General features: G+C 39.7%; 1 protein-coding gene across 1 annotated transcript; it reads right to left on the bottom strand.

Moving 5' to 3' along the window:
* Nucleotides 1–687: 687 nt before the first annotated feature.
* Nucleotides 688–15254, bottom strand: bfsp1 (beaded filament structural protein 1). Its single transcript, XM_080868722.1, has 8 exons — nt 14792–15254; nt 13844–13904; nt 11935–12030; nt 10175–10267; nt 4905–5018; nt 3482–3702; nt 2437–2528; nt 688–2225 (listed from the first exon to the last, which is right to left on the bottom strand). The coding sequence occupies exons 1-8, from the start codon at nt 15154–15156 to the stop codon at nt 1228–1230; spliced, it is 2040 nt and encodes a 679-aa protein (XP_080724848.1). The 5' UTR covers nt 15157–15254; the 3' UTR covers nt 688–1227.
* Nucleotides 15255–19423: the final 4169 nt, after the last annotated feature.

Raw genomic sequence — 19423 nt, forward strand, 5'->3', positions numbered from 1 at the left:
CAATTGTCTGAACTAGCTACCCAGATGCAACCCGAACTAAAAGCAATGTGAATATCAGATATGCATTCATCAGGCTGCCTCATAATCCAAAATGAATGCTAATGCCTGTGCTAATTTCAGTGTGCAGTTCGGTATGTAAGTAAGCAACTGTTGCTCTTAAAATCTAATGTCAGTAAATTGCTTTTACAGCTTACTTCCACTTCCTCTGTTGGGCAGAAATTTAAATCAGTGTTCATGTATGAGGAGAGAATGTGGAAAAAGACCATTACTAGCATGGAGACTTTTAATTATCTCAGCCATTATTCAATCTTACTCAAATAAGTTAGCACAATTAATAGCAGTAATCCAAGTAATATATACATTTTTATAAAGTGAGATTTCAGACTAATCTGTTCAAATACGTCTTAGAAATCTTCTCTGAAGTGTTTTACATACTCTGTATCATATTTGTCTCCTACAATTGTCTTACATTATGAACAAGGTATGGTCACATTAAAAAAAATCCTATTATTCTTTTTTCTGCAGCCTTTGCAGTAAGACCTTCTAAGCCATTTGTAAATGTTCAAAGGCACCTACAATGTCCAGTAAAAAAGACTTTTATCATATATTAATAGAACGTATAAGGTGCTTGCTACATGTTGGTTATGTGAAGGCAAACACAACAATGTATCAATTGATGTTTGGGTCTTTTTTATTATTAAATATATCAAAGCAAATTAATACACAGCAAAATTGTGCTGAGGGCAGGCAGTGGCATCCAATTGAACAATTGAGCTAAAAAGGGGAAGGTCAGAGTTCTAAGACATAGTTCAAAAAGGGTGGCCCAGCTTTTTGTTTTCAGTTTTTTGTGTTTTTTCTCTCTTTTTATAGGTGGCGCTTTGTTTTTTTCATTGTTCCAAGTTTTCAGACAGTAAAGGACTCAGCATGAGTATGGGTGAATATCTCGAACAACAACAGCAGTACTTATGGAACCAGCAAAACATATTCTGGACGCAAGACCAGAGACTGCAAGCAAATGGAAGAGCAATGTTTATCAAAGCAGGAATGTCTAGTTGCTCTTTATGTGTGGATGGTCTCCCTAAGAGACAAGAACATTAGAGTTAAAACAGTAGTTTTAGAAACAGTGGTGGTTATGAAGTCCGAGTGTATCAATATTATCTTCCAGCTAGAGAACCTGTCTCATGTAGGGTCCTGGTTTTCTGACCCTTTATGTCAGGTGACATGGTTTCAGTGTTTCTTCTTGCTGGACTTCTCAATCATGGTCTCCACCACCACGGAAGTTTCCTCATAACCTTTCATCTTGCGGCCATTGGAGAACTTTTCCACAGACTCCACAACCTCCACCTTCTCGTAAGTCATGGCATCTGGAGTAAAGCTAGTCGAGCTGGTGCTGGTGCTAGTGCTGGAACTTGAACTGGAGCTGGTGCTGGCACCACGAGGTGCAGGCTTTGGAGTGGGCCCGCTTGGGCCGTTGTCATCCCTAGTTTTCTTGGGATGTTTAGCACCTGGGGTGGGATCTTTGGGGCCAGAGCTTGGGCCAGAGGGTGGAGATACTGGTCTTGGCTCCTTTGAGTGAGGTTGAGGCTCTCTATTGTTGTTTTTACCTTTTTCTCCATTATCCTTTTGTATTCCACCCTTTTTATCCTCCTTTCCTTCTCCTCCAGAGGTGGGCACGGTTGGACTGAGAGGCCTAGGATCTATCATGGGTTGAGGAGGTGGAGGGGATGGTGTGTCACGCCCATAAGGTTCATAGGGAGCCATCATTCCATCTCTGATAGTAACAAAGATGTGGCCAGCTGATGGTGTGGAGGTGTAGAAGCAGGGATCTAGGTAGCTTCCGTCACCGGTGACAAGCACATAACGACCCTTGGTGTAGAAATCAGCGATTGGTTCAGGCTTCTTGTATTTCCTCATTCTTTCTCTGACAATGTTACAGAGAGTGTCAAAGGCTTTGCTAATCTGAGCTCCATCTGGAACATCCTGTGGAGACACTCCACTGAAAGCAGGTCTCTGCTCTTCTCTCTTCACCCCCTCCTCTTGCACCTCCTCAGACTTGACCCCCGTCGTTTCTTCATTTGGACCCTCTCCACTGGCTCTGTTTTCTTCCTCCTGGCCACTATCCATCACATCTTTTGGGGTCAGATCCTTCTTCTTCAGGCCCTTCTTAACCATTATCTTCTGTCGTGGCTTGATACTGGTGATCTCCTGAATAGCCTGTGTGATATCTAGACACAAATGAGGTTTAGGTCAACTAGATATAAATAAATAAAATTTAAAAATGTATACACCAGCACTATTAAATCTTTGTACATTCTAAATATTATAAGGAAATTGCTTTTGTTAGACATAATCTTTAAGGACACATGTTGGTGTCTCAACTATAACGACTGCGACTGAAACTAGCTGTTTTATGTTTTATGTTCTTGGTGATCTTACCTCTCCCTCTGCTTGATGCAGTAGATCTGGGAGTGTAGCGGTAATTAGGGGTAAGCAGGGTAATGGGAGTGCCAATTATTGCTGAATTCAACCTACAGTAAAGGGAGCAGTAAATTGTTACACGGTGATGTTCTGAACAGTTTTCCTGTGCAGGGGAACCTGATCATTCATATGATTCAAAGTATGAAATAACACATAACACATAAAATGACCTAAATATAGGCAATCTTACATGAAAACAAAAAGCCTTGAGCTGGTAAGGAAGGACACATTTGTTGTCACACGGTGCCATCTGTTGGTGGATTGTGCAGAGAAAATAAACCTACTGAGTGTCACAAGGAGCAAATCTAACCTCCATTGACGCCTTAGGCCAAGTGACCAAAGGTCTTTCAAGAAAGTGACCCTGGAAGTTATGCTGGCAGTTTTAGCTTTAAGTGTCAAAAAAGCCACAAAGGTGATACATAAAAATACTTGTCCAATTACAAATTACCCATGACAGTATTAATGTTTTACATTTTGAAGTTTTTACACACAATTAAAAGGATATTTTGCAAGAGGTACATCAAATTTGTCTTGTTTTGAACGTGTTCTATTTTTTCTTTTCTTTTTCCCATCACTTCTCAGCCTGTTAATAAAAACAGCTCCATTGCCAAAGGCTTTCTCATAGAGGGCTCTCTGATTGTTTCTCTCTATTATTGTAGGGTCCTAAGAGAGATCATATTTATAGAAGTGTGCACTGCCTGAATCTATGCTGATCTCAGAAAATTAATTTATTTTTTAAAATTTATTATTATTATTTTTAAATTACATTTATTTTAGCAGCTGCAAGACTATGCTCACGCTGACTGTGTGATTAAACCTTTTTAGCCATGTGATAATTTGTTCATTTAAATGAATTTATTGCTCTGTATCAGATTTACTGGGCACCAGCAGTATGTGACATTCTTGTTAGTGATCACTCAGTGAAGTGAGCAACTAATGTTCTCATTCAGGTGTGTGCGAGTGTGTCTTTAGGTGTAATAGAAGCAAAGTGGTGTTAGCTTACCTGTTATCTTCATTCTCAATGATCCTCTTGTACCTCTCCAGCTCATTCTCAAGGGATGTCTGATACATTGCCAGGTGGCGACATTCGTTGGTGTACTTATCCAAGGACCTCTCAGTTTCCTCAATCCCTTTCCGCAGAGATTCGATTTTCTCATTGTACATTTGGATCTCATCGTCATAGCTCTCCTGGGTGTTTTTGATGGCTTGCTCCAACATTGTACTCTGATAGAATAGAAAGAGGCAGAGAAGAATAGACAAGGGTGATTTCAAGGAGAAATTCACGTTATTAGCGGTAATGCAATGTGTCTAAGAAATATTGAGAATGAACTAAATGCCACTGTATGCATCTTTATTATACCTGCAGGATCAAATAGACAGGTATGTAAAGTGCATAACGAAAGCTGACTGAAGATTGTTATTTGTGCATATAGCAGAGGTTTTATATCAAAAGCAACGCAGCCAGATGAAAGAACGTGCTTTGAAATCAGTGCAGACAATATATTTATTTTTGAGTTATCTGTGCTATTGAAATAAAGCACTGCTGTGTTTCTCTTTCATGAAAGGACACACTACTTTGACAAAACTCTACCTTTTAGCTTATTAATCTTCCATAGCAGGGCCGTTGCTGACACCTACTGGCACATTTGCGGCATCTTTTGCTGTGACATAATGACGCTGTTAGGTGAAAACCTATTTAAAGGGAACCTGTAACCTCCATTTCAAGCTTCGTGTTTCAACTTTTGAATTTTACTAGAATAGCTTTAAAGGATCCTTATTTCTCAGTCCAGGATTTTGCACTTAGAGCGAGAGTTGTATGTATATCTAAGGATGTCCACTGATATGGATATCTTACAGATCCAAGTGTAGAAAAAAAAAGACTGAAACACAATTTATAGAACAGTGGATTGATATATATATATACTGAAAAATGCAAACTATTGTAAATAAATTGTATAACAGCCCACTCTATGCATTAGAATGGAAAGGATTGATTAATTAGACAAGGAAATACATACGCAGCACAAAAGCACACAAAATGCAGCTTTTCAAATGTGCAAAGATATCAGAATAAATTCTGATTTTGGAATTTTGGTCTGAGAAAAATCAAATAATGAGCAGTGTGATATTGTAGTCTTTCAGATGTGTATTTTGCAACTGAATAATGTTTGCAGAATTAGACCAAATGAATCATCAGTTAACTCTAAAAGTGAGCTTAGTTACAGCAGCCACTGGGAGTTTGGACTGGTCTTTGTGGAATATAGTTTTCCTCTAATAAAAACACTCTTGGCTCCTTTGAGAAATCCTTTTGTGTGCTTCTATAAATATCAGCTTGGCAATAAAAAAAAAAGAGCAAAGGAAATAAAACAAAAAAGAAAAAACATGATGTAATTAAGGCGAAACCTCCTGTTGTCATGGTGACCCACCTCAGTCTGTAGTCGCTGTTTCTGGGCCTGCAGCTGGCAGAGGGCACTCTTGTATTCCTCCAGCTGACTCTGTAGCACTGGTACTTTTTTTTGGGCCAACAGCTTCTCCTGCTCCTTCACACATGGAGCACAAATCAGTGAAGACATGCAGACAAATGCAGTGTGTCTCTACAAAATGAAGGTAATACCACACATACTTAGCCAGCAGTAAGGTCTCTCTTCCCGAAGTAAGGAATTTTCAATGAATTTTGTGGCTTTTTATGTTAATTTGAAATGCATTCCTTTTAGATCTAACAGTTTGTAATTTTCAATACTTACTGGCTTTTCTGCTGTTGTCGTTGAAAGTGACATTATTAACATTTGTACATTTTTTTCCAATCCATACTTGAAACGTATCATCAGCTACTGCAGTAAAAGTCTGTACTACTCTGACAATCTCTAATACGTACGGCTGTTCTGCTGTCAATAAAAGGTTAAGCTAAGAGGACGTTTCTGAAATTTACACTTTTTAGGTCATCTTAAACTAAAGGCTGCAAGTAGAAATAAAGATAAATTGGGATCTGATAAATGTTCATAGTTACTCACATTACATTCATGGCAAGGCATTCAAACAGCTGGCAGGTCAGTTAGTCAAATACAGTATACAGAGATCAGCTTGGCTCACAATGTGCCCAGAATGGGTTTTTTTTTTAATCTTGCCTGAAAGATAGAGACAGTCACATCTGCATCACTGAAGTCACAAGCTGGTGTGCTTCTCTGTCCTTTAAAAGGCATCCATTTATAAGACTGAAATAGCTTAATTGTTATTATATAGCTTAAAGGTTTAGAGAAATACGTTTATTTCATTTTTTCCATTCAAAACAACTAAAAAGAAACCAAGAAACATACAAAACACTTCACATGTACTTTAAACTAATTACTGCTACCAATAAATATTATTAATTTTACTTTTCCTTTATTTTTTCACGAGCAGCACTTGTCTCCTTGTGTACGACCGACAAACCTTACTAGACATAAAAGACGGTCTTTCTTATAACTTTCCGGAGTTCAAGTTTTGCAACACGGACGCTCCGTTTGCAGACCCCCCATTCATCTCACCTGAGACGCCTTTGTTCTCTGGCCCTGGAGGCCGCAAACGCCGACGCAGAGGGAGAAGATCTGGCGTTCTGGTTCGACTGAGACGGCGCACTAACAGACCACCGTTACCCAGTTTATTACTGGCTAATGTGCAGTCTCTGGAGAACAAGATGTGCGAGCTTCGGGCACAGATCTCATTCCAGCGAGAGATGCGGGACTGCTGCGTGATCTGCCTCACAGAAACCTGGCTATCGGACAAGGTACCGGACTCCGCAATACAACTACCGGGGTTCTCCGTGCATCGCGCGGACAGGTCACAGGATCTTACTGGGAAAAGCAGAGGCGGTGGTGTGTGTTTCATGATCAACAACAGCTGGTGTGATTATGCGAACGTGCACCCGGTCAAATCCTTCTGCTCACCGGACCTGGAGTACCTGATGATTAAGTGCCGGCCATTCTGGCTACCGAGGGAATTTACAGCAGTGATTATTACGGCTGTTTACATTCCCCCACAAGCCGACACTGACCGTGCACTCAGGGAACTGTACAGCGCGATCAGCAGTGAGGAAACTGCACACCCAGAGGCAGCGTTTATCACAGCCGGAGACTTTAATAAGGGAAACCTGAAGAAAGTCTCACCAAAACTCCATCAACACATCCTTTTTAACACACGTGGAAACCGGCTACTCGACCACTGTTACACCTCTTTCCGGGATGCGTACAAAGCCCTCCCCCGCGCCCCATTCGGCCAATCAGATCACTGCTCCATCCTGCTCCTGCCCGCCTACAGGCAGAAGCTGAAACAGGAAGCTCCAACCCGGAGGGCGGCGCACTGTTGGACGGACCAATCGGAGTCTGCGCTGCGGGACTGTTTTGATCACGCGGACTGGGAAATGTTTCACGTGGCCGCCAGAGACATTGATGAATACACAGACTCAGTCTGTGGATTTATCAGGAAATGCGTGGAAGATGTCGTCCCATCCAGAACAGTTAAATCCTTCCCAAATCAAAAACCCTGGATTAACGGAGATGTTCGCGCGGCACTGGCGGCACGGAACACCGCCTTTGCCTCCGCGAACACATCGGACTACAAACACGCACATTACCAACTCCGGATAACGATCAAAGCAGCCAAACGTGAGTACAGGGACAGGGTGGAGCAACAGTTTGACAACCCTCGGAGTATGTGGCAGGGACTAAACACGATCACAGACTTTAGAGGGAAAACCAGCACACCGCAGACCACGGCCTCTCTGTGTGAGGATCTAAACGTATTCTACGCTAGATTCGACGCAGCGAACACCATGAGACCGGACAGTGTGCACACCGCGGATGACGTCAGTGCGCACACTGTGTCTGAGGAGGATGTGCGGAAGTGCTTCAGGAAGGTGAACGCGCGCAAAGCTACTGGTCCGGACGGGATTCCCGGCCGCGTCCTCAGGTCATGCGCGGCTCAGCTGGCTGGAGTGTTCACACACATCTTCAACCTTTCCCTCTCTCTGTCTGTAGTCCCAGCCTGCTTCAAAATGGCCACCATCGTCCCTGTACCCAAATCCTCCACCATCTCCTCATTGAACGACTGGCGACCTGTAGCCCTGACCCCCATCGTAAGCAAATGCTTCGAGAAGCTGGTCAGGGACTTCATCTGCTCTGCACTACCCGACTCACTGGACCCTCTACAGTTTGCATACCGCCACAACAGGTCCACTGATGATGCCATAGCCCTGACACTACACATTGCCCTGTCACACCTGGAGAAGAGAGACACGTATGTGAGAATGCTGTTTGTAGATTACAGCTCAGCATTCAATACCATCGTTCCCTCGAAGCTGGACAGGAAACTGCAGGATCTAGGACTGAGCAGCTCCCTCTGCAGCTGGATCCTTAGCTTCCTGTCTGACAGACGCCAGGTGGTCAGACTGGGCAGCATCACCTCATCCCCCGTCACACTGAACACTGGTGCTCCACAGGGGTGTGTACTGAGCCCTCTCCTGTACTCACTCTACACCTACGACTGCACAGCCACTAACAACTCCAACATCATTGTGAAGTTTGCGGATGACACTACAGTGGTGGGTCTTATCACCAACGGTGATGAGACGGCTTACAGGGAGGAGGTCAGCGCCCTGACCCACTGGTGTCAAGACAACCATCTCACCCTCAACGTCGCAAAGACAAAGGAGTTGATAGTGGACTTCCGGAGGTGCAGAGAAGTACACACCCCCATCACCATCAACGGCGCTGCTGTGGAGAGAGTGAGCAGCTTCCGGTTCCTTGGAGTACATCTGGCTGAGGATCTTACGTGGTCAGTACACACAAACAAAACAGTGAAGAAGGCGCAGCAGCGCCTCTTCTTTCTCAGGAGACTGAAAAGATTCGGCATGAGCCCCCGCATCCTCAGGACCTTCTATCACTGTGCCATTGAGAGCATCCTCACTGGATGCATCACCACCTGGTATGGCAACAGCACCGCCTACAACTGCAAAGCTCTCCAGCAAGTAGTGCGGTGCTCTGAACGGATAATTGGAGGTGAGCTTCCCTCCCTCCAAGACATCTACAGGAAGCGCTGCCTGAGGAAAGCGGGGAGGATCATCAAGGACTCCAGTCACCCCAGCCATAAACTGTTCAGACTGCTTCCATCAGGAAGGAGGTTCTGCAGCATCCGGTCCCGTACCAGCAGACTGAGAGACAGCTTTTTCCATCAGGCCATCAGACTGCTGAACACGTCATAGACACCTCAGCTTCACTACTGGAACTTCAACATTATGCACTCCACACTGTATATAAATGCCACTTGTTTTGCACATATTCAACTCTGTATATTTTATATATTTTATTATTATTATTATTATTATTATTATTATTATTTTTTTACTATTTAATTTGTAAAAATGTGTATACACACACACACACACACACACACACACACACACACACACACACAGGAAAATATTTAGTATACACATCCAGAAATGCATACACTATTATATATTGTACATATATTTATTAGTTTCAGGTTGGCCATTCTTGTATTTTGCTCGTTTGTGTTGTTGTGTTTGCACATCTCTGTTGCTTGTGGGGCTCGCACACAAGAATTTCACTCGCATGTGCTGTGCCAGTGTGCCTGCACATGTGATGTGACAATAAAAGTGATTTGATTTGATTTGATTTAAAGTTTTGTTGAGGAGAAGTGATGTCTCACAATTTTCTCAAAAAATGGCCATGCAAATATTTCTCTGAAAAGACATGCTTTGAGTTCTAGAGCTCAAGATGACATGAAAGACAACATAAATACAATGTGACATATTAAAGTCTTACTGGGCAAACTGGTAGTTTCAGTAATCTGCAGTATATATGTATTTGATGTTCTTGAAACCTCCCTGTAGGGTGACTATACCCCAAAGAATACCTCATTTATCTTTTTCAGAAGAAAGAATACCCCCATTTCAACCCAGTTAAATATAATAGACTAGACTAGAGTGTAGAATAAAATAAAACACCCCTTTATTGTCATTGTACATGTGCAACAAAATTATATCTAGCAATTCAAAGTGGTCTGTCAATTCCAAAGGCCACACAGTTTCCATTTTCATCAGCAATCAGTGTCCTCCTTTGTCTTTTGTGGAAACATCTGGAACTGCCACACATGCACAAGTCATGCCCACTTGCTTACACTTTATTTTCCACTGGATGTCAGCTCAGCACAGCAGAGCCAAGAGTTGTGGCTCTTTGTTAGTACCCGCAGAGACTTAATCCAACCAATTAAACAATTTCTGCATTTAGAGTCAACATGCCTCTGAGAAATGTTTATATAAATAAATCTCCAATTTGCCACACAAACGCTTGTCACTGTGGCGCCGCTACTAGAAAATTAGCATGCACAGCCGTTCTTCACAGCATTTGCTTCATTATGTGCCCTGACACTCTCATACTGCAGGCCTGTCAATGTGTCTGGATGGCACTGTGACTGTCTCTCTCCTGTGCTTTCTGCACATGCACTCACACACGTATACAAAAACAGATGCAGTCACAGGCAACCAATTGGACAGAGAAGCCAGTAACCTCATCAACCCCAGACATGTAACCGGGGCTGGCACACATGCAAACACCATCTTCTCCCCCAGGGAGGGCCATGCACACTCGCACACACACACACACACACACACACACAATGACAGCATTAGTGACCTCACCTCGGAGATGCCAACTGACACATTGGGAACAAGGGGGAGCGTCTGGTTGATTTGCTTTAAAATGTTTACATAGGTTTGGATCTCTGCGAGGTTCTATGGAGAGAAAGACAATATAAAAGGAAAGTTTTAGTAAGAAAACTCTGCAAAAGTAGAATGAAAATAAAAATAATAAATCTGTAACTCTTCCACTTTGTAGACTAAAATCTTCAGCTAACAAACCTTTCTCTTTTCTTTATCACAATCTATTGAAAATCAGCTGAAAATGAAATATTTGATAAAAGGCTTTCATTTAGCTGAAATGTATTTATAAATGGCACAACATTTACTTCGAGCATGGCCGAGACTTTCTGTCCAAATCCTTTTGTAATAGGCTGAGCTCAGAGTCTTTCCACAAGGATACTTCAAAGCTCGAGACCACAAGCCCAATATTCATGTGAGAGGACTCTATTATTTCTGACATAATACACTGACAGTAGTGCCCATTGATCTGCTCATGATCTCAGTATTGCAGAGTCATGTATTAATTCATTACCAAACACGCCGCTGGGTGAAAGTAAAAAGGAGAGAAAATGCTTAGGCATGAAATTCTGTGCAAAGTATGCTGTTTTGTTTTGTTTCAGTGTTTTTGCACCCATTGTTTTGGACCTTCTAGCTATTGCTACATCACAAAAGAGGGTCTATTTTTATTTTTTCTATGTGCTTTGCAGTCATATGATGAGCATTTTCTGAGCAATACTTTCCGCGCTCACATCACCGACAGTAAATTCACAAATCCCCAGGAACATCATAATATATCCACTGGCAATAATTTCAAGGATTTGAGTCACAACAAAGAGTTGCAGCCTGAGGTGGGCTGCCTGGTCAAAAGGAACAGGACTGAGTGGGGAATAGGCAATAAATCGAGACCAAAAAAACTCTCTTGAGTTTATTTATGTTGTCAAAAAACAATTTCAAGATGCCAGAGCGTAATTAAACACTGAAAGGGGGTTATTATATGAGCGCTCTTTGTTTGTAGTTGATAAAAAAAATTGTGTTTTATAGAGTTTTAACCATTTTAATCGATGTTTTAAAGACACATGGCATAAACAAGCAGAGCATTTTTAGAGAAACCTCTAATCCACGTCATTACAGCATTTGCTTATTTTCCCTTTAAATTTGCATAATTTGTTACTGCAAATTAGTTTTGAAGGAAACTTAATGCACAAAGCACAACAATGACTTTGCCTTTTTTCTACGTTTTCTTTTTTTCAGCAGTATAATATCTGCTGATAGCAACTAAAGTATTGGCATTGCTAATTATGAACCCTAAACACGAGTTAGGCAATGATAATCTCGTGTAAATATGCAGAAAAAAGTCCATGTTATTCTAGTAATGTTTAATAAAGTAGTGCTTTTGCAGACTACATTTAGCCTCAGGAGAATCTGGTGCGCTGTAAATCTTTCAAGTAGCAATCATAGTATTCAATCAAGAAAAGATATTGCCATGTATATAAAAAAGGAGATAAATATGAAATAGAATATAGTAATCTCGGTGACTTAGGCAAACATGCTTCGTTGCTATGTCGCTATGATGGCTGTTAATACTATTCACTGCCAGGATAGAAGTCAGATCTCAGTGAGCTCTTACTGCCTTCTTGCTGAGAATACTTCATGTATGATTAAATAAGATCTTAAGAGGATTAGTAGTTAGCAAAGCTCAATAAGTAATTTCCTTTTTTTGGTTTAGGTTAACTTTGATCATTTCCCATTAGAGTACTGACCTTCTTGTGTCTGTCTCTGGTGGAACTGATGTCATCCTGCAGAAACTGAGACTGGATCTGGTACTCCAGGTTTCTCAGCAGAGCGCTGTCAGCCTCCTGCAGGTAAAGAGACCCAAGAGAGGAAAAAATAATTGAGTGCCACAATGTTATTTTTTTTTTCTTTAACAAAAACATCAGTGGCAGACTGCATTCAAATAACAATGAAGAAAATTCTCTACTGTCCCACAAAGTGTCATAGTGGTAGCGCTCTGGTATTTTCAATCTAAATGAATTATATCTGATCCTTTATACTGATATTTTTTTTTTCAGATGAAATATCTTTTCATTGTGGTTCTGCTTTTCGTCAATTTTTAAAATACAGAAGAATATGGGGCGCCGTTTGTAAAGTGAAACATGCTGAAATTAACGGCAACATTTTTCCACATTTAGCTCAAAACAAGTCTTTTTTTTACAACATTTAGTAAAATATTTGTAACTTTTCATATTTAAAACAGAATTTTAAATGTTAAATCTAAATGTTAAATATTCAATCTAAATGTTAAATGTTAAATCTAAATATTATATTTAAATCTAAATCTAAATGTTAAATCTAAATGTTAAATCTAAATATTATATTTAAATCTAAATGTTAAATGTTAAATCTAAATATTATATTTAAATCTAAATCTAAATGTTAAATCTAAATGCTAAATGTTAAATGTTAAATCTAAATGTTTAGGCTAACATGCAAATTTATTGCACGGATCAGCGGAAATACCAAAATAAAAGCTTTCCGAAAACCTCCGGTGCAAAAGTGTGCCGGTAGTGGTCAGACACGTTCGTTCTCACTCCCAAAGCGTAATAATTTTCGCTAGGTGACAAATTGTCAACATTTTATGCTTTCGGGTACCCAACATGTTCCTAAATTATGGCATCGGAAAAAGGAGAGCACATGAGAACCGTTTGGACTCAATCTACACATGTTCGTTCATTTTCTAAAGATCGATTTGGAAAACACTATTTTACGTCATTTAACTGCTAGTAAAGGTTAGGAATATGGTTATAGTTAGGGATAAGGTTAGGTTTAGGGCTGGAACACATGGCTGAAACGTCTATTATGGCGGGACCGTCATTCCACTGGAATTCAGCCATAACCCGACCATGAGAAAGCACGTCCGGCGATTTAGCTGAAAACATCGGAAGATCCGTTTTGTCGGCCATCCAAAGGTTCAGCAGTAGTGCACTCTTAGTAGCTGCAGTCTTCACTTCACAATCGCTGCAGCACATGTCCAGCAAAATCGCTGGACATGCTCGTAGGCAAGAAGTGAAGCAGCACATGGCGGGGAGAAGTGAGGAGGAGAACAGACACAATTTTGCACCAGAGGTTTTCGGGAAGCTTTTATTTTGGTATTTCCGTTGATCCGTACAATAAATTTGCATATTAGCCTAAATATTTAGGTTTAACATTTAACATTTAGCATTTAGATTTAACATTTAGATTTAGATTTAACATTTAACATTTAGATTTAACATTTAACATTTAGATTTAACATTTAACATTTAGATTTAAATATAATATTTAGATTTAATATTTAACATTTGATGAAAAGTTACAAATATTTTACTAAATGTTGTAAAAAATTACTCGAAAAAATATGTTTTTGTAAGGTTTTGAGCTAAATGTGGAAAAATGTTGCCGTTAATTTCAGCATGTTTCACTTTACAAACAGCGCCCCATAGAAGAATGCATTGGAAAAAAGGCAAACTTTCATTTTTCCAAAATATCATCAGCGAAGGTTTTTATATTTTTACTTACACATGCTCCACACTTAAATGTTAGAGAGTAACAGTGCACATTTACTGAAACGCAGTCATAAATGTCCTTTTGTAGGGGTGCTTAAACAAACATAGCTTTAACTATAGATATTACCTTGTTTAACTGTTCCAGTGTGCCTCGAAGCTGCTCCTGATAATCACATTCATTTCTGTATCTGAATGACAAAAGAACTCATTTATGTGTTCATATAAAGCCAGAGTGCAGTGATTACACTATATACCACCACATTATTTATATATAATGCCCTGCTGACATGGTAAGCTCACAGTGAGAAGGGATAGCTGAACAAACTCTGTTGTATTTGTAATGTGTCATAGTAAAAAAATCCCGATTATACATGCTGAAATCCACCTGCCTTTATCTGCTAATTCAACCAAAGCTGGTTAATGTTATTCTTAACTGATCAATAATGCAGCAAGACTGCCTGCAGATAAATGATTACAAGGCCTTTCTAGACAGTTCCAATTAATCAACTGATTCACCTTATTTACAAAAGAAATATCTCGCTCTCTCCCTCCCCCTTGTTTTCCTAATAGTATACTGGAGCCATGGATATACTTCGGGCTTTACTTCACAAACATTTGAGACTTTTCCTTATGACCCTGGAGTGGATAAGCATTAGAAAATGGGTGGATGGATATTTGCTTGTGTTGCTTTTTTGTTATGGGTAAAAGAAAAAAAGTATATAAAAGTATATAATCTGATTCCTTTATACAGTTCGCGGCATTATCACAATTTAATGTCTAACATTGTGTTTTATAATTACTAGTGACACAGTATAGCACATATGATTTAAACCATTTATAACAAATTTTCCTGACTGCCGTATTCCAATTCTTGCTTATAGAATAGGATCATTTGAAGGCTTTTTTAAAAAATGCCACGCTTCTTGCAACAATTGTCATCATCATCTTAGTATTGGGTTCATTAGCATTTTAATGACATTTCTATAGTAACGACATTTTTCTCATTACTCCATATCTGAGGAAGAAGTTTGACTCCTTACGCACATAAAACACCAGCCACTACCCACTCTCTTACTTGTTGGTATATTCATCCAGCATGCGGCAAGCATCCTTCAGCTCCCGCTGCAGCTTGGCATGGTCGGAGAACAGCTCTCGAATGCGTTGCCTGTTGACTTCAATCTGCTCTGTGAAGGCTTCCTCCAAGCCGCTGGCCTCTTCCATTCGCTGCAGTGTCTCCAGCTGCTTGCGGAACACGGCATTGCGCTGCTCTAAGACTCTTGCCCTGTTGATGTACCGGGCAAAACGGCTGTTGAGCTCCTGGAGGCTCTCCCAGCCCTGGATGGCTGAGATACCTGCAGATTCTTCAGCATCATCCTCAAAGATATCCGAGCGCTCATACTTTTCCTTGTGCACCTCATGCCGGTAGCTTGTCTTAAACATGATGGCACGCTTCTCTCCCGTGGGCTGGTGGTATTCCCGGAGTGCTTGGTCCACCTTAGCACCTTTAATGTGTGAAAACTTGGTTGCTCACCCTTGGCTGTCTCATGCTAGACTGAGCGCTGCACAGTAGTGGCTGATGGCGAAATAGCCCCCCAAACCACCCTCTGGCTGTTGCCATGCATGCTTTGATCCTGGGGGCTTCCAGAGATTATTGTTGCCTTTGTGGCAGAAAGTAGAAAAGCAATACTGTTGATGACAAAGCAAAACCACAAAGAAAACACAAATGGCCAGCCCACGAAAGCACTGGGATGTCACATACCATTGTTTTGGTTCTTAGTCAGCTGCTTTCTAGATCCCTGGCAGCGTGGATATTGGCACACCACAGGACACAGGGGAAATTTCATGTAGTGCAGTTTGTGGGAGGTGTGGAGAACAATTCCTGCCGAAAGTGGCTACTTGTTGATACTCATTCTGCTTATGTTTATATTTACAAGTTGGTATTGATTCTGTTTTTGTTTATAACCTCAAAGGTATTGCACAACAAATGTATTAACATTCACGCAATTACAGCAGCCATGTGAGTAGATACAGAGATATCCAGTATAGTCAATTGTTCAAAGTCAAAGTCAAATTTATTTATATAGCACATTTAAAACAACAAATGTTGACCAAGGTGCTGTACAATTAAGATAATCAAAAGAAATAAAAACATACACAGACATGATAAAAGTTAAGAAAAAGAATCATAAAATTAAAAGATTTGAGTAAGAAGTAAGATAAATAAAAGTAATACAAACTTATTCTGATTTAAAAGTCATGGAGTAAAAGTGGGTTTTCAGACAGGTTTTAAAAGTGTCCAATGTTGGTGAGGTCCTGATGTGAAGGGGAAGTTTGTTCCGCAATTTAGGAGCAGCAAAGGCCCGATCTCCTCTGTGCTTAAATCTGGACCTCGGGACAGGCAGGAGCAATTGATCCGCAGACCTCAGTGATCTTGCAGGAGTAATTGGCCTTTATTTGTATAACACTTTACTTAGTCCCTAAGGACCCCAAAGTGCTTTACACTACATTCAGTCATTCACCCATTCACGCACACATTCACACATTGGTGATGGCAAGCTACATTGGAGTGTACCAATTTAAAAGATCAGAAAGGTATGAGGGTGCTAACCCGTGCAACGCCTTAAAAATAAATAATAAAATCTTAAAATTAATTCTAAAACTAACTGGCAGCCAGTGTAATGATGCCAGTATGGGGGATATGTGGCCTCGCTTGCATGTGCCAGTTAGTAATCATGATGCAGATGGCTAATTGATGACAGACTAACTTCAGAGTGAAGACTATTACAGTAGTCGAGGCGAGATGAAATGAAGCCATGGATAGCTCTTTCAAAGTCTCTAAAATAGAGAAATGGCTTCACTTTAGCAAGTAGCCAAAGGTTAAGGAAACTGGTCTTGATTACAGCATTAATCTGTTTGTCAAACGTTAGATTAGAGTCAAAAATCACTCCTAGGTTCCTCGCAAAAGGTTGTTAATAATGGGTTTTTATTAATTTCCAATAGAAGCAATAAATACAAGAACCATGACATAACTGAAATAAGTCCTGACCTAACCACATACAACTTTTCTTTTAATGTTGTACTTGCACATTGTGTTATTTGTTTTAACTTCAAATCAAATTGCAGAGCTCAGTCAAGTGAAAAGCAAAGTAGAATCTCTGTGTTTTGCTGAAAAGATGGCTCTGAAGCAGAAACATGACAATTTGCTATTAATGAAATGAAAGCCCCTGTCCGCTTTAAAATTAGATTCTTTCTCATGCACTTATTGTGATATTTAGCAGAGCTTTTTATGTCCAACTTGTAAGTTGTAAGTTGTACTTCGCCAGTGAACCACAATTGTAAAATTACAGCAGTGCAAACTGTGCATTTCATTGTCACTGAAACATGCATGTGTTAATTTGGTAATGTGGAAAATGTTGGTTGTTTTTATATTTGATTCTAATCTGCTGCTAAGTTTGTTTTAATTAAAGTGCCGCAATTGCAAACACACCCCAAGAATTCTTATTCGTTCAGTATAATTTCACTATGATCTGCTGACAAACTAAAGTGATTTCCATGTCTCTGTTAGGCTATGAGACGGTAACATTTAATGTTTAAATGCGTGCAGTTTAAACTTTCAGAGCTCTAATGTGCATCCATTGTGGCAGAAATAAACAGCAGCACTGAGAATGCACTCAGCAATAAAATAACTCAAATTAAAATGTTTATTTTGCCTCTCTGTGCGCTAAATCCCCAAATTAATAATTTTTCGACAGTATTATTTCCTGTCTTATTTGCAACAGTGTTACAAATGGTCTTTATAGACTTTTATCGCCCTTTTACCATTGTGATGTGATAATGTCTCTAGTGGAGTAGGCGGCGCTCAAAAGCATCACATTGTGCACAAGATGAGTCATATGAGGCATGAATCCCCCCCTTCATCTGAATACACACACAGAGATACACACAGAAAGCCTGGCTTAACAGAGAACGCTGAAAACTATGATACCTGATATATAGAGTCTCTCCAGGAAAATTCTTCCAAGGTTTTAGTAATACAAATTAAAGTCTCTTTATTACTCTTTCCTGTATCTTCACTCTTCTATTCACACATATTGTCACACAGTATGTGTGACAATATATGTCACACAGAGAATTTAGATTTGGGTACATGGAAATTGCTTGTGGAGTCCCCTAAGGGTCAGTAGTGGGCCCCCAGTAGTGTGCCCCAGTCTATTTTATATATATGTATATATGTACATATATATATATATATATATATATATATATTTTTTTTTTTTTTTTTTTTTTGTATACTTGTATACATATGATCCAAATAAATGATCAACCAATCAATCACTCAATCTCTTATAATAATTAATATTAATTACATAAATTATTATTATAAATTCTTTTTCACCAAAATGTTGAGGAAACGTTTAATTTCCCATACACGACATCCAGTAATAGTCCCAGGGGTAAAGGCTGCTCAAGCATATTTGAGTTTTTAAAGCATTATCAAAACCTCGTAAAGACTGTGCAAAATATTTGTTCTGGAGATGTAGATTACGAGGTAATTCAGTTTTGTCCCCAAATAATCTGGAAAATTAATAATTTAATTGAATTCGTTTTTGTGTCATATCTGCTCTTTTTAGAAATGAATGGCAGAGCTAAGAGCTTACTGAGCGGATAAATCAATATATTAACGTATGAATTCACAAGACTGATGATTTTGTGATGCAGTTCTCCCATTCCATATTTGCAGCAACAATGGTTGCCTTTTGTTATATTTTTTATATTCTTTATGTGTCTCTAACACCTGTGTCTCATATTGTCTCTGGCAGTAGCAGGTGGCACTCAATTGATCCATTTTGACCAAAAAACAAGTCAAATGAAGCAGAAAATTCATCATTTTTGCCTCAAGCAGAAAGTCTAGGCAGAAAGACAGTTGATAATCACTGTTGTGATACCTATTATCACCAGTGGTTATTTTTTGGCTTCACCTTTGTTGTTGTTTCATTTCACCTTTACTTCATAGTACACCATTCTAGCATGCTGGCATCAGTATGTAAATTTCAGCCATGTGCTTAGGATCACCATCCTGCTGAAAGGTACAACTCTAGCTATAAAGACAGCGTTATTTTATTCTCAAACACAATGCAGAAAATTGTCCAGTCTCTTGTAATAACCTTAACAAACATATGCTTACAACAAGCATATGCCAAGCACTCTGGAAGCTTCCATGTAGCTGAGAGGTTTAGGCTGAGAGTAACCTCAACCAAAGACTAAAGTCTGAAAACTTCAGCCACCATATTTCACACTTGCTGTGAGTTCTCCTGGGAAGCAGTCTTTAGTCAACCATGTCTACTGCTATTATAAGCAAGCAATAAAAGGATTCAGATGTCCAGAATAAATGTTTCTTGAAGGCATAGTGTTTGCTTTTATGTTCACTCGAACACATTAGTTTTCCTCTGGCTTTCTTTCGGAAAGCAGAAGCTTTGCCGGGCACATTTCTCTTGGAAGTTAAATTTGTGCAATTTGTGCTGCAAGAAATACTTGCAGTGTTCTTAGAGATTTATTGTTTGCATCAAATGATTGACAATAGGGTGACTTATTTCAATATTTTCCACTCCCTTTGACTCCAGGGGTTTTATTTCACTGATTACAATTTGACATGATAAACATGACTACAGTATGTCGGTTTTATGTATGATCTGTTTTAGTATTCCAT

Source organism: Rhamphochromis sp. 'chilingali' (genome assembly GCF_963969265.1).
Source record: "Rhamphochromis sp. 'chilingali' genome assembly, chromosome: 20".
Classification (NCBI taxonomy): Eukaryota; Metazoa; Chordata; class Actinopteri; order Cichliformes; family Cichlidae; genus Rhamphochromis; species Rhamphochromis sp. 'chilingali'.

What these genes read in the sequence shown, in the direction of transcription:
- bfsp1 (XM_080868722.1), bottom strand. Translation starts at nt 15,156, where the DNA reads ATGTTTAAGACAAGCTACCGGCATGAGGTGCACAAGGAAAAGTATGAG. An exon ending in CTGGATGAATATACCAACAA is followed by an intron (nt 13,905 to 14,791) that starts GTAAGAGAGTGG and finishes TTTGTCATTCAG; the next exon opens with ATACAGAAATGAATGTGATT. An exon ending in TGTCAGTTGGCATCTCCGAG is followed by an intron (nt 5,019 to 10,174) that starts GTGAGGTCACTA and finishes CCATGTGTGAAG; the next exon opens with GAGCAGGAGAAGCTGTTGGC.